This window comes from Rhodotorula toruloides (genome assembly GCF_000320785.1).
Source record: "Rhodotorula toruloides NP11 unplaced genomic scaffold Scaffold3, whole genome shotgun sequence".
Taxonomy (NCBI): Eukaryota; Fungi; Basidiomycota; class Microbotryomycetes; order Sporidiobolales; family Sporidiobolaceae; genus Rhodotorula; species Rhodotorula toruloides.
The window spans coordinates 1,181,011-1,194,555 of NW_015622963.1; the positions used below are offsets into that span (position 1 = coordinate 1,181,011).

The 13,545-nt window shown below is 61.1% G+C and overlaps 6 protein-coding genes across 6 annotated transcripts; 4 read left to right on the forward strand and 2 right to left on the reverse strand.

The window, feature by feature from the left end:
- Window positions 1–137: 137 nt before the first annotated feature.
- RHTO_05029 (COP9 signalosome complex subunit 12) lies at window positions 138–2,303 on the forward strand (the record flags this gene model as incomplete). Its single annotated transcript, XM_016418692.1, has 11 exons — window positions 138–314; window positions 390–491; window positions 559–638; window positions 702–804; window positions 880–977; window positions 1,037–1,112; window positions 1,169–1,377; window positions 1,486–1,731; window positions 1,789–1,972; window positions 2,035–2,105; window positions 2,162–2,303. 11 exons carry the CDS (start codon window positions 138–140, stop codon window positions 2,301–2,303), a joined length of 1,488 nt encoding a protein of 495 aa, XP_016275968.1.
- Window positions 2,304–2,467: 164 nt separating this feature from the next.
- Window positions 2,468–4,900, forward strand: RHTO_05030 (cytoplasmic dynein light intermediate chain 1; the record flags this gene model as incomplete). Its single annotated transcript, XM_016418693.1, has 8 exons — window positions 2,468–2,651; window positions 2,773–2,946; window positions 3,018–3,269; window positions 3,324–3,472; window positions 3,536–3,629; window positions 3,691–4,145; window positions 4,204–4,509; window positions 4,568–4,900. The coding sequence occupies 8 exons, from the start codon at window positions 2,468–2,470 to the stop codon at window positions 4,898–4,900; spliced, it is 1,947 nt and encodes a 648-aa protein (XP_016275969.1).
- Window positions 4,901–5,845: 945 nt separating this feature from the next.
- Window positions 5,846–6,903, forward strand: RHTO_05031 (uncharacterized protein; the record flags this gene model as incomplete). The annotated part of the gene is made up of 4 exons (XM_016418694.1): window positions 5,846–5,947; window positions 6,008–6,057; window positions 6,112–6,272; window positions 6,341–6,903. The coding sequence occupies 4 exons, from the start codon at window positions 5,846–5,848 to the stop codon at window positions 6,901–6,903; spliced, it is 876 nt and encodes a 291-aa protein (XP_016275970.1).
- Window positions 6,904–7,459: 556 nt separating this feature from the next.
- RHTO_05032 (endoglucanase) lies at window positions 7,460–9,263 on the reverse strand (the record flags this gene model as incomplete). The annotated part of the gene is made up of 4 exons (XM_016418695.1): window positions 7,460–8,413; window positions 8,472–8,759; window positions 8,860–8,957; window positions 9,185–9,263. The coding sequence occupies 4 exons, from the start codon at window positions 9,261–9,263 to the stop codon at window positions 7,460–7,462; spliced, it is 1,419 nt and encodes a 472-aa protein (XP_016275971.1).
- A 512-nt stretch (window positions 9,264–9,775) lies between these two features.
- On the forward strand, window positions 9,776–11,256 carry RHTO_05033 (sucrase/ferredoxin-like family protein; the record flags this gene model as incomplete). The annotated part of the gene is made up of 7 exons (XM_016418696.1): window positions 9,776–9,930; window positions 9,989–10,042; window positions 10,110–10,361; window positions 10,420–10,614; window positions 10,673–10,964; window positions 11,023–11,100; window positions 11,155–11,256. The coding sequence occupies 7 exons, from the start codon at window positions 9,776–9,778 to the stop codon at window positions 11,254–11,256; spliced, it is 1,128 nt and encodes a 375-aa protein (XP_016275972.1).
- A 244-nt stretch (window positions 11,257–11,500) lies between these two features.
- Window positions 11,501–13,155, reverse strand: RHTO_05034 (ornithine decarboxylase; the record flags this gene model as incomplete). Its single annotated transcript, XM_016418697.1, has 2 exons — window positions 11,501–11,871; window positions 11,940–13,155. 2 exons carry the CDS (start codon window positions 13,153–13,155, stop codon window positions 11,501–11,503), a joined length of 1,587 nt encoding a protein of 528 aa, XP_016275973.1.
- Between the last annotated feature and the right edge of the window lie 390 nt (window positions 13,156–13,545).

Below are 13,545 nucleotides of genomic sequence, written 5' to 3' on the forward strand. Positions count from 1 at the left end.
AGCGTGAGAGCCTCTCGGCCTAGCAAAAGGAGGACGAGCGGGCGAAGGAGAGCGGACGACGAGCGCTCCCACTCCTCGACCCCGTCCTCATCGCTGTCTTCGCTAGCTGCGGCTGCTGGGAAGCGTCAGAGACTGTCATGCCGACGCTCCACATCTCGTCGTACGCTGGGCAGATCGATCAGGCCGCCAAGTTCCGCGACGGCCGCACACTCGCCTCGCTCCTCTCGCTCTCCGGCAAGCATGGTCAGATGGTACTCGACTTTCTCGCCAAGCCGGACAGAGGGACTGCATGGATCGACAGGACGCTCGACACTGTGCGTGTGGCCTTCCGCCGCCGTGGCAAGCCGTTTCGGAGGAACTGACCCCCGCTTCACTCGACAACCTCGCAGCCGAACCCGTCGTACGCTGGCCAGTTCAAGCGAACGATCAGCAAGGATGGTCCATGGGCAGAGATGGCGACTGGGCACATCTGGGCGCTCGTTGCGCTGAACGTGCGTTCCTTCCGTCTCTCCAAAGACCGCTACGGTCTCTGAACTCATCCGTCAAACCGCTCTGCAGCCTGTCATGAACCCCATGACGCACCAGATGCATCACTCGGACGCGGTTGTCGCCTACCAGAAGCAGCACGAGGTCGTCACGTTCGTCCGCCCTCTTTTCGCCTGCCCTGTTGGAATCGCCTGACCCGCTTGTGCCCTTGACAGCGCACTCTATCGGTACCTGATGGACGCGAGGGACCAGACGACCGGCTGGGCGCTCCCTCTTCTCTACGTCGTCTGTCGCGACCTGCGGAAAGTCGCAGAACAGGTCGGTTCCCCTTCATCTAGGTCAAGCGTTACCTGACTGCTTCATTGACGTCCCTCGTTCGTCTATCGCTGTCAGGCGGACCAGCAGCTACTCGCGAATAGCCAGAAGGCGGTCAAGCTCGAAGAGGCGAGCCGTTCGCTGCAGAAATGCTTCTCCTGCTGCCTGAACGACCGGTGCGCCTACGTCCTGCCCGCACTTCTTGCGCTACCTTCTGATGGTCAATCTCGAGCAGAGCGAGCGACATCGCCGCCTCTCGAAAGATGGGCACGTACTACCTCGCGACCTTGCTCTTCAAGACCTACTTCCGGGTACATCGCATCCTCGCTTCGTCGAGTAACCGTATCCTAATCGTTTCACCTCGCAGCTTAACTCGACGGCACTCTGCAAGAACATCATCCGCGGCATCGGCGCCGCCGACCTCCCTCCTCTGTCTTCCTTCCCCCGCGCCCACCAAGTCACCTACAAGTACTACATGGCGGTCTTTGCTTTCCTGCGAGAAGACTATGCCGATGCGGAGAACCGGTTCAGGGAGGCGCTCGAGATGTGCCACTATCGGATGAAGCGGAATATCGAGTGCGTCGTCCCGCCGTTCAAGTTCCGCTTGATGATGCCTCCTGCGCATTGAGCCGATTCTTGAAGCGTAGCGAACGTATCCATGAACTGACACCCGCATCGCCCCAGGCTCATTCTCGACTACCTAATCCCCCTCCTCCTCCTCCGCGGCGTCTTCCCCTCCTCCAAACTGCTCGCCAAGTCCGCACGGCACAAGACTCTCTACGGTCCCTTTGCGCAGGCGATCAAGACGGGCAATGTTGCTGCGTATGAGCGGCAGCTCGAGCGGGCGGAGAAGCGGCTGATGGAGAGGGGGACGTACCTCGTAGTTGAGCGGGCGCGGGAGAATGCGGTGCGAGGACTGCTAAAGCGGGCGTACGTTCATCGTCCTACGTGGTTCTGTTATTTCGGGCTGACGCTGCTTCTTCGCAGATGGGTCCTGGAGGGCAAGCCTGCACGGCTGTCGGTCGAGACTTTCCGAAGATACTACAATGCGGCGTATGCTGTTGGGCTTTTAGACTCGGGACTGAGCGCGGCGGATATCGAGCGGGTACGGAAGAGCGCGGAGATCGATTCGGAAGAGATGGAGTGCTTGCTGGCGAACATGATCTACAAGGTGCGTCGAAATTGGCTGCTCGCGACTGCCAAATCATTGCTGACACTGCTCTTCACTCGTAGGGTCTGCTGAAAGGCTACATCTCGCACGCACATCAGCTAGTCGTTCTCTCGAAGGACAAGCCTTTCCCTTGGTTCGCTCGCTTTTGCCGCTCATGCTTGCGCTCCCGCTGACCTTTTTCGCCCTCAGGTACTCGCCCTACCGGAATCGAGGCCAGGCGTTCATGCAGGCGCGGCAGGAGAAGGAGAACAGCGAGCGACAAAAGATGCCGCCTTCGACGGATGGCGCAGCGGCGCAGAACGGTGGGACAGCGCCGCCGGCTCAGGCGTAGTTGCACCTGAACTGCCGAGCATTGTCACTGCCCATCTCGAGAGAAGAAAGCCTTGCACGCTTGAGCCCCTCTTCCGGACCTCCTCGACGACCTCTTCCTCGTGCCAATCCGCTCTGCCTCTCGCTGCGCCTGCTTGATTGGTTGAGTTGCTAGACCTGCCTGGCATGCCCTCGCTCGCACCGCTGTCCGCCAGCGCCGGGCCATCGAGCGCGTCTGCTCTCCCTCCACCGCCAGGCGCGACAAGCAGCAATGGCGTCGTCCTTCCCGGCAACGGCGACCTGTGGAGCTCTATCCTCGACTCTGTCAAGGGCACGAAGAACGTCCAGACTAAACAGTGCTTCGTTCTCGGTGCGTTGTTGGCTCGCTCCTCGTCGAGGCCTGCTGAATGATTCGTGCGGCGACGCGATCACGGCAGTCTGCGATTCGACGAGCAAGATACAGTGCTGACTGTACTCGTTCTTGCTGGCAGGCTCGCGCAACAGCGGCAAATCGACCCTCGTCTCTCGACTCCGCATGACCACCGGGGAAGCACCACCTTCCTCGTCCACTTCGGCTGGCAAGGGCAGAGACGATGGAGAGAAGCCGCTGGATCTGGGAATGAGCTACGAAGTGCTGGATGTGCGAGAAGAGGGGGACGAGGGTGGTGAGTCGAATTGGTTCTCCTTGCATCCTCGTGGATAGGCTGACAGGCTCTGCTGCCTGCTTCCGTTGCAGACACGGTTGCTCGACTCGGCTTCTTCCACGTCCCTGCGCCCTCACCGCCTTACCCCGCCCTTCTCTCGCTTGCCCTCTCCCGCTCGAACCTCCTCGACTCGCTCGTTGTCCTCGTCCTCGACTGGGAGAAGCCGTGGAACTTCGTGCGAGAACTGGAGGCATGGTTGGCGCTGCTGGAAGACCAGCTGAAGAGGGCGAGGCGGGGAGAGAAGGAGAAGGAGGCGTACGAAGAAGTCGAGGCGCGGGAACGACGTGCGTTCGCTCGAATCTTGCTTTGTCGAGCCAGCTGACCTGCTTCTCGAATAGTGGAGGCCTACGTCCGATCGTATCAAGAACCGACTTCCAGCGGAGCCGCCCCATCAACCTCTGCCGCCGCACATCTCGACGACTCCCCTCTTCCGCCCGGCACGCTGCTGGACAACCTCGGGATCGGCCTCGTCATCGTGTGCACAAAGGTGCGTCACAATCTTCTGGGCTGCCCACCGACACGCCTGCTGACGCTTGTATGCGTCACCCAGGCCGACCAGATGAACATGCTCGAGCGGGACAGGGAGTTTACTGAGGAGCAATTCGACTATATCCAGCAGCTGCTGCGAACGGTCGCCTTACGCTGTATGTGGCGTCGCCGCGATCTGCCGACCCCATGCTAACCGCTAACCCGCAATGTCCGCAGACGGAGCTGCCGTCTTTTACACCTCGCAAACCCTTCCTTCATCCTATGCCAAGCTCCGACAGTACATCCTTCATCGTCTCTTCGCCGCACCGGCATCGACGGCTCTCGCCACGAACGCATCAGCAAATCCCACGACTCCGACGTCCTCGTCACGCCCCGCTGCTCCCGCACCAATCGCAACTTCCGCACGCGCATCCTTTCCCTTCCCTCATCGCGCGAACGTCGTCGACCGAGATCAGGTCCTGGTGCCAGCGGGCTGGGACAGCTGGGGGAAGATCAAGATCATGCGGGAACGGTTTGACTGCGAGCAGGCGGGAGAGGGATGGGAGGCGGATCTGGAGCGACTGAGAGCAGGTGCGAGTGGTGCTGAGACGGACGTGTCAGGCGAGGAGGGTAATCGAGGCTTGCGGCGGGAATACGAGATGGTGGTTGTCGACTTCGAGGCGGAGGACCGAGTGAGTCCGCACCTTCCCTTTGCCATATACCGGCGCACGCTGACGTTGGCCTTTGCAGCCAACCAATGCGTCGACGACTGTTGCGCCAGCAGACGAGCAGTCCTTCCTGCGCCAGCACTACGAGGTCTTGCAGGCGGAAGCCGCTAAGGATCCTCGACTCGCTTTCCGCCAACCCACGTCGACTGGCTCTGTCTCGTCAACTCTCGGCCCGAGCGTCGTCGGTCCGATGGCTGGCGCGAGTCTTGACTTGCCGACGGTCGCGAGCACGCTCGAGCGCGCACGAGATCGAGGCGACACGGCAGCGGCTGCAGGAAGGGATGGCGCACGACCTGACGAGCGCTATTTTACCAGCATGTCCCGACAGGTGAGACTCATGCGTCCCAACTTTCCTTGATCTGTAGGCTGATAGCTTGCTCTCGCAGAACTCGGGAACATCGACCTCGGCCCGCTCGCCTCCACTCAGCTCGTCGGCTACGTTTGGTTCGTCAAGCGCGTCGTCGACGTCGGCCCTTCTCGGCAGGAGCTTGTCGAAAGAAGCCGCAGCAGGTTCTCCCTCGGCAGCAGCTGGCGGGACGTCCTCGACGGCTGGCGCAGCCGCTGGCGGCAATCAGGTCCTCGCAGACTTCTTCCAGAGTCTGCTGACCGCGCGGACGGCTGGTGCAGGCGGAGCGACTGGCGCTGCGGGCAGTGCTGGCGGGCTGCGGGCGAGCACAAGAGGCGCGTCGCCGGGCGGGTCGGCGGAGGAGGCGAAGTGACGTATGACGGCACGGTCTGCAACCAGCGTCGCTTTCGGCATCGTTTCCTGGACTTCAAGGTTGTCGCGCACGACCTTGACCTTCTTGACCTTCTTGATCGCGCGGCAACTGCGTCTCCTGCTTCTTTTCCTTTTCCGGGCTCTGCTGGTCGACCTCGAAGCATCCAATACACCAGCTGTGGCTCTCTAGGAGCAGTGTAATCAATCGCCTAGTCAGCGAGCAACGTTAAGCAGCCGCAAGATCGCAACGCGGGACTGGCGCTCTCTGGTTCTCCTCCTCGTCCTTCGTCCACGGCGTCCACTTTGTCAGCGTCGAAGCTGTCGCACGCCCGGCTCAACGTCCTGTGCAGGCGTGCAAGCGGCCGGACGGCGTGACTGCCTTCTCCTCCAGAGGTGGCTTGCAGCAGTCGGCGGGCTAGATGTTTGGTACGTTCCTCCTTTCCTTGTTGACCGATTGGCCTGCAAAGCAAGGGCGATTGACTTCAACGCCTCTTAGATGTTGTAGCTGCCGCTTGCGCCATCCAGCTCGTCTTGTTCGGCGCTTTCGCTGCGCAACTCTTCTCGACATCCTCCCGACGCTGGATCCTCCTTCCACTGTACTTTCGCTTTGCTGCCGTCTTTCTAGTCGTCTTGAGCGCAGTTGCGGCAGTCACAGCGGGCTTTGAGCTATTGAGCTCTCAGGGTGCGTCTGCGTTGCCCTTCCCTCCCGCTTCTCTCCTTTCAAAATTGGCATCAACTCCCGGTTTGCTAAGCTATCTGACCCACCTCACATTCCCAGATGTCGCGACTACAGAGCATGCCGTAGCTCTGGGCACTTTCAGCGCCACCAGCGGACTTTCGACAGCCTGCTTTGACCTGACCCTCGTTCTACAAGCTCGCCAGGTCAGTTGCTCAGTCCTTTCACCGGCATTACTACATTCTTCTGATGACACGGCTTCTGCAGCACATGAAGCACTTCTGCATCCGCCTTCCCATCCTCGCTTTCACCGGTCTTTGCGCCACTCTCGCATGCTTTGGCTCGATCTGGGCGGCAGTGGCTCTCAGCACGGTGCGCTCTGCATCCTGCGACGAGGATCAATGAGGAGCTTGACTGTGCCCTCTCCCGCAGACCTCCCATACTTCAACTGTCCTCGCCTCGTTGTCGAGTGATCCGGCCTTGTGAGTCTGCCGCGCGCCACATCCGTTTGCGATGCCTGACATTGATCCTTCCAGTCTTCTCGCAACTGTCGCATCTGCGCTCGGCGACCTCCTTGTCGGCACCGTGCTCCTCTTCTCGCTCCCTTCGCCAAAGAACTCCTCGACCTCCCTCCCTTCCCCTATGCCTGCATCTGCCGCATGGCTGCTCTGCGTTATCATACTCTCAACAACCTCGGGTCGGTTGCGCAGCGTCGCATTCAAGCCTTCACAGCGATATGGCAAACTGATCTTGACAATCTGCCAGCTATCTTCGCCATCACCGCTCTCTTCCTTCCCTCGACGACACTCACAAGCGTCACCCTATCCCTTCGCTTCCTTGAGACACCCATATACGGCCTCGCCTTTCTCTCCCTCTCGACTCTCTCGCCTCATCCATCCCCCCTACTCGACCCAACCCTGTCCCAGTCCTCCCACACCTCTTCCAACACTCTTCCATCCTCAACGACAGAGATCAAACCTCCGTCACCCCTTTCAGAAATCGTCGTTCACCCCGCCAACCCTTCTCGCTCTCGCACTTCAGACTTCACAGCACGTCACAAACAGCATCGCTCGACATCCGCCATCGACGACCGCCACCTTCGGTCGCTCTGCCTCCGTCCATCGAGTCTTGCTTCCGATACCGGCGCACAGGAGGAGAGGAGGAGGAAGAGGCTGTCGCGCGAGCGATTCGAGGGGCAGGTTGCGCAGGTGGGTGCAGGGTTGGAGAGGGCGCGGTCGCCGCCGTATTTGTCGAGTGTGAGCTGGGGAGGGAAGAAGGGGTCGCTCGAAGGAGCCGGAGGCGTGGTGAAAGAGGTGGAGGGGAGTTAGGAAGGTTGGAGGCGAACAAAGTGGTTCTGCACGCCTTGACAGGCAACACTGGCGTCGCAAGGAGGAAGGGTTGTCACTGCGAGAGCCAGCGGAAGAAGAGACGACGACGCGGAGCGACAGAGCCGACTTTGCCGTGCTTCCTCCCTCCTCATCACCTCACAGCTCCCATTCACTGCTTCGGCCAGTCTAGTCATTTTGGCAACTAAGCATCTTTGCAAGTTCGCGCCTACCGGGCCTGCATTCAACAGCAGCTAGCTACGAAAAGTGTCAAGAATCTCGAAGTGTCTTTCGAGTGAGGGTTGAGGGGAGCGAGGATTCGAGAGCGAGAGGAGGGGGTGCGTCGTTAACCAGAACGAAGAAGGGAGACTGCGTGAAGAGTGCGTGAGGAGGGAAGGAACGAGTGTGAGGGGGGTATACCAGTACCGTTTGCGAGGGGGTGTTGCGTCAAGCTCGTGAGTGAGAGGACGGGGAGAGTAAGGGAGACAGCACAGGAGAGTAGAAGAACAGTCGAGTAGGAGACAAGAGAGAAGGAACGAGAGAAGGAGGAACGAGCCACTCAGTGACCGCTCCTCGACCTCGCGACATGCGCCCGGCCCGCCGGACCCGCAAACGTACTCCTCCTCATCTTCCTCTTCTCGCCCTTCACCGCCAGCGTGGAAGGCTCAACTTCGGCGTTCACAGAACGCCTCTTCTTCTCCTTCGAGACCACACGGACCATCCGTTCCTCGTCGCGCTTCTTGTTCACGGGCGCCATCACGATCCCGCCGTCTTTGCAGATCGTGCCCGCCGCGACGGAACCCATGTTTGTGCAGCCTGCGGCGTCGCAGAGGGCCCAGGTTGTCGACGACAGGCACTTGAGCCAGGTGCCGCCGTTGCTCGAGCCGGACGAGGCGGAAGTGGTCGCGGCTGGAGGAGCGGCGGTTGTCGTAGGCTCCTGCTTGACCGATGTAGTCGTCTTCTGCACTGCGGTGGTAGTCGGCTTCGTCGACGAGGTAGCGGTGGACGAGGACGACAAGAGGTAGCGGCTGCGGAAGGGCACGCGGGCGGGCCGAGTCGTGGTCGAAGCGGCGGCAGTCGAAGCGCCCTGCGTCGAGCGGACCGTCTCAGGCTTCGTCGTCGTCGTGGTTGCGGCGGTCGTGGGCTGAGCGACGGTGGTAGGCTTGACGGTGGTTGCGTGAGCCGACGAGGAAGCTGACTTGGTCGAGCTCGACGCAGACGCCGACGAGCCAGCGCCCGAACCAGATCCAGGTGACGACGACGATCCGTTGGGTCCAATCGTAACCGTCGTGTCCTCGTCATACGAGCAAGGGCTCAACTTCGTCACCGGCGAACTCTTGCTCATCTTGCCCCCATACTCGACCGACGGTCCAGGGTTGGGGAAGACGACGTCGTCTCCTTCGATGGTGATGCAGGTTCCGTCGGGGAGGGTGTTGGCGCGGAAGAGACCGGGTCCTGTGAAGGATTTGGACGACGAGGAGCCGGAGATGTCGACGATTGCGCAGTCCATGTACTACGAGTAGTTCCCAAAGTCAGTGGGTTGGTGAGATGATGGAAAGCGTCAAACGCACCATCTCGCGGTTACCCATCTCGTTGAACCAAGTCCAGGCGAACGTAGCCGAGTCGGCACTAGGAAGGCCCGCAGGAACAGGGACCGAGTAGCTCGACGAGAGCGGGCACGCGCCGATGATCGAGTGGATGACGGCAAAGGTCTTGCCTTGGTCGTACGAGATGGAGAACTGGCACGAGCCACCCATGTGAGTTGCGCCGTTCGGGGCGAACTGCACGTCGATCGAGCCGCCGGCTGAGAGGGTCGCGACGGGCTTGAGCGAGGCGTACGCTTCGGGGGTGTTGTAGCCCTGTGAGAAACAGGTACATCAGCGGAAGCCCTCCCGAGTTGTACAGCTGGAGAAATGCTGCAAAGCAGGCCGGGAAGGCAAAAGACGGTCGCTCGCTCACCTTGCACGGGAAGTTTGAGCCGTCGGGGAAGAGCGGCGCGGTCATGGTGTAGTCCTTGTTCGCCTCGAGCGTCTGCGGGTCGTACTTGGAGTTGATGGCTGCTCATCGACCGAGGTCAGCATCCGAGCGAGCGGGTTCTCATGCACAATGACAACGCCTCCAAGCGATCCATCGTTACACTCGTGCGTCCATAGTGATCCCAGCACGCGGTGCAGCATGCGAGCGAGGCGCACGATGCGGCCGAAACCCAAAAATGGTCGTCACATTCCGACGCGCGAGGAGGACGGCGGACGCGAGCGAGACGAACAGGCGAAGGCGGACTCACGGGGCGGGTACATCATTTCGATGTGTGCTGTGGCGAGACCTGCTGCCAGCAAGGTGGTGTAGACGAGCGAGCGGAGCATGGTGTGTGCTGTGTGGGTCGGTCGAGAGGGGTTGAGCGAGGGAAGGAGGACGAGGGAGAGAGCGGAGGTGGTTGGGACGAGTTGCTACCGGTAGCGACTGCTGGTTGACAAGCCCTGCTTGTCCTTGTAAGCGGAACGAGGAGAGTGAGGGAGAGTGAGCGAGGCAAAGAGGATTGCAAAGTTGACAGAGGAGTCTACTTCGAGCGGACAAGGCCCGCATCGCACGGTCCCCGGTTCGTCAGGCGGCCTTGTTCCGCGACAGATGACCTCGTAACGGACGTCGTTCGACGCCACGCACACCGTCAAGGCGAACGAGCGACGTTCCCAGCGGACCTTCCTGCGACAATTACCTTCGCCGTGTAATGCCATTATCGATCGCGGGTAATCTCGTATTGATTACTATGCCTTGCTATTCTCAATTACAACTCGCTCGTAACCCCCAGCCGGATCAACGTCTCCCACCTCCGCCGCCTGCTCCCGACCTGCACAGCTTCTTCACTCGCTCACTCGCCATGGCTGGCATCCCCGACCGCCCCGCTCCTCCTGCCGCACTCGTCGACGCCCTCCGCACAGTCGGCGTACCGCTCGAATCGCTCGCAGACGCTTGCAAGGCGTGCGACGCTTGCGATGATGAGGCGGACTTGGAGGATCTCGCTTATCCCAAGGGGTGCGGTCGTCGCTTCTAGAGGTGCGCGAGGAGTTGGACTGATGGGAAGCATACACAGATTCGACGTCGACCTCGACTCGCAGATGTTGGGCGAGTTGAAGCCCTTAGGGAGGTGCGGCGAATTCCCTCTCCCTCGCAGCACTCTCCCAGGCTCACCTGCACTCCCACACTCTGCACAGGCAGATCCTCGTCTCGTCAGGCAAGAGCGACTGGATCCGCGAAGTGACAGACGACACCGACTCGATCCCTGGACTGGTCAAACTCGCGTACGACGAGGCGACGGCCAAGCCTAGCGCGGGGTTGTTGGGGAAGGTTGGGGGCAAGTTGTTCAAGAGCGGAAAGGGCGAGGAAGCGGAGGAGAAGGGAGGGTTGCCGGGCGTGCATCCTTCAAAGGCGGTTGCGGGCGCAGATGTCGCCGTCTCTTCCCGGCTGTGCGTCTCCCCCCTCTCTCTCTCACTCACTCATTCTAATACAACAGAACACACACAGATCCATCCTCTCCTCATCCTTCATCTCCAACTCCCACACCCACCACCACGAATCAGTCATCGTCCTTCCCGACTACAAAGTCGTGCACGACGTCGAGCCGACTCGAACGGCTGTCGACGAGCTTGTGGAGCGGTATCTGAGACCTGAAGCTGGGCGGGTGGGGTTGGACGCGTCGCAGTCGGCGCTGAGAAGTTGGTGAGTTCCTTTCGTTCTCCTCTAGCTTGAGCGAGGCTGATGAGAGCAAGCCGGACAGGCCCCTCCCCTACCAAGCCGTCATCCTCCTCTGCTCTCACCGGAAACGCGACAAACGATGCTCCATCGCCGCTCCCCTCCTCATCTCCCAATTCCACACCCACCTCGACAAACACGGTCTGCACGTCGATGAGCGTGGGGAGGACCTTGCGGAGGGACCGGCTATTGAGGAGTGGGAGGGGGACGAGGGTGAGAAGCGGAGGAATATGGAGGAGAGCTTGAGGGAGAGGAGCGTTGAGGGTGGCAGGGTCGGGTTGTTCAAGGTGTCGCATATCGGCGGTCATCGGTATGCGGTTCGTCCCTTTCCCTCCTTTCCTACGAGTAACGCGAGCTGACGACCGCGATGCGCAGGGCAACGTAATCATCTACTTCCCGAACGGCTCGTCAATCTGGTACGGTCGCGCAACACCCGCCGACGTCGCAGCTATCGTGTGTCGCTCTCCTTTTCCTTCCCATCTCTGACTCGCTGACCAGACAACGCAGGTCGACCGCACGATCATGCAGGGCAAAGTCATCCCGGAACTCTTGCGCGGCGGACTCGGACTCGCCGGCAAGACCGGTCCACGCGGCGTGCTGGAATGGTAGATCCACCCTCCCTTCCTCTCAGTAGACCTCTCGGTTAGAAGAGTTAGACCAGGTGGATTGAGCGCAATGAGTGTTCCTTGTCCTGTTGCAGCTATGTGAGGGAGTGTCTCCTGTGAGAGAACGGAGGGGAAGAGAACAGGACTTGTTTTGCGCGTTGGTATACAAATGACACGGAAGGGAGAACCATCAGGAGAGACGGGGGAGAGAATAAATGCGAGATATGGCGAGGGGAGGGAGGGGAGGTTCAAGCGTCGAGGAGAGCGCGAATCTTGGCCTCGAGTCCGGGCTCGCCCTTGGCGTCGATGGTGTACCTGACGTCCGACCTCCTGAACCCGTTGAACTGGCTCGCAGCGCAGATCGTGTAAGCGCCCATGTTGTCCCACCTCAACCAGTCTCCCACCTCGATCAAGTTGGTCGGCAAGACGGCCTTGGGCTGGACGCAGTCGATCGAGTCGCATGTCGGGCCCCAGATCGAGCATTCCTCGAAGTCCGCGTCCTGGGAGAGGACAGGACCGTCGTGGAAGTCGCCGGCGAGGGTGAGGACGTGCGGGTGAACGACTTGGTGGTCGAACATGGTCGAGTTGAAGGACGAATAGACACCGTCGTTGATGTAGTCTGCGCAGTCGCGGGCGAGCGTCAGCGAGAGAGTCTCTCCACGCGAGGAAAAGGAGTCAACGACTCACACATCGTGACCGGCTTGGCCTCCTCGTCATCGACGCCCGCGAGCTCGAGCATCGACGCATCGTCGTTGGTCCCCTCGCGCGCGGCCCTCCTCGCGATGATGTTGGTCGCGAGCTCGAACGCGCGGCAGACGTAATACCTCCCCGGCTCGGCGATGACCTTGACGCCCTTCCCCTGCGCGTCGAGCGGGAAGTGCGCGTCGATCGCCTCGCGGAGGACAGCAGCGATCTGCTCAAAGTTGTCGTCCTCGAACCCTCCTCCGATGTCGAGCAGGTCAAAGTCGAACCCTTCTTCGGCGCCGACATCGAACGCCCAGCGCGCGCGGCGGATCGCGTCGCCAAAGAGCGACGGGTCCTTGCAGCCGCTTCCGCAGTGGAACGAGATCCCGACGACGTTGACGTCGAGCTGCTTGGCGCGCTTGAGCAATCCACGGACTTCGCTCAAGGGCGCGCCGAACTTGAGACCGAGGCGGCAGAGCGAGCTCGAGTCGTCGGTGAGGATGCGGAGGACCATACGTGCGTTCGGGTGGTACTTCTTGACTTTGGCGAGCTCGTCGGCATTGTCGAACGTCATGGTGTCGACTCCGCACTTGGCCGCGTTGCGGATGAACGACGCGGCCTTGCACGGGTTGGCGTAGATGATGCGCGATGGCGAGACGGGTCCAGGCAAGCCCAAGACAGCCGAGATCTCGGGCTGACTGGCGCAGTCAAAGCCCATCCCGAGCGCAGCCATGAGGTGAAGGACGTAAGGGTCCGGGTTCGACTTGACGGCGAAGAAAGGCTGAACGCGGTGTCCCAACTCGCGCATCCACCGGACGTGCTGGCGGTACACCTCGGCGAGGTCGGCGACGAAGAAGGCGTTCTCGCCGTGCGCCTCGCAGTCGTCCATGTCGATCGTGTCGAGCGCGGCGCGGAAGTTGTCGATGATCGCGCCCGAGTGGATTGCGGGCAGCGGAGCCTCGCGCGGGACGGCCTGTGTCGGAGGACGGATGACGGGGCGAGCGTGCGCCGAGACTGACGACTTGCGGCGGACTTGGGCGAACTGGTTCGCCGAGGGGACGACGGACGAGTACTTGGGTGCCGAGTTGGGCGAGAGCGAGAGCTGGGCGAGGAAAGGGCTGCGCGAGAGCGGCGAGCACGAGAGAGGGTAGAACGACGAGGTCGACTCGTCCTGGGCGAACGCCTGGGCGGCGCCGGCGGGGATGGCGATGGCGGCCATTTCTCGTGTAGAGTGTATAGAAGGAAGGGAAGGGAGCGAGCTAGGCGCAAGTCGCTAGGCGAGACTTAAGGCGATAAGAACGCGCGAAGGAGGGGGGGAAGGGAGATGCGTCCGGTGCGGTCGGCAACCGGAGGGTCCTGTCGAGCAGGAAAGGTCTGTCGTGTGACAGCGGGGCGCCCCTGTTTCACGCGAGCGGAAAGAGCGCGAACATGTCAGTGTGCGAGCCATGACGGGCGTCAACAAGGCGGATTTACCGGGCCCTCTTCAGTACGGACGGCTGATGCGGCAGGCGGTCTTCGCCCCCGTAAAGGCGAAGAAAGTTGCGGATGAAAGGGAGTGTGACGAGTAAAGGCGCTCAGAGGCCGACTTAGGGGGGCTTTGGGAACTGAG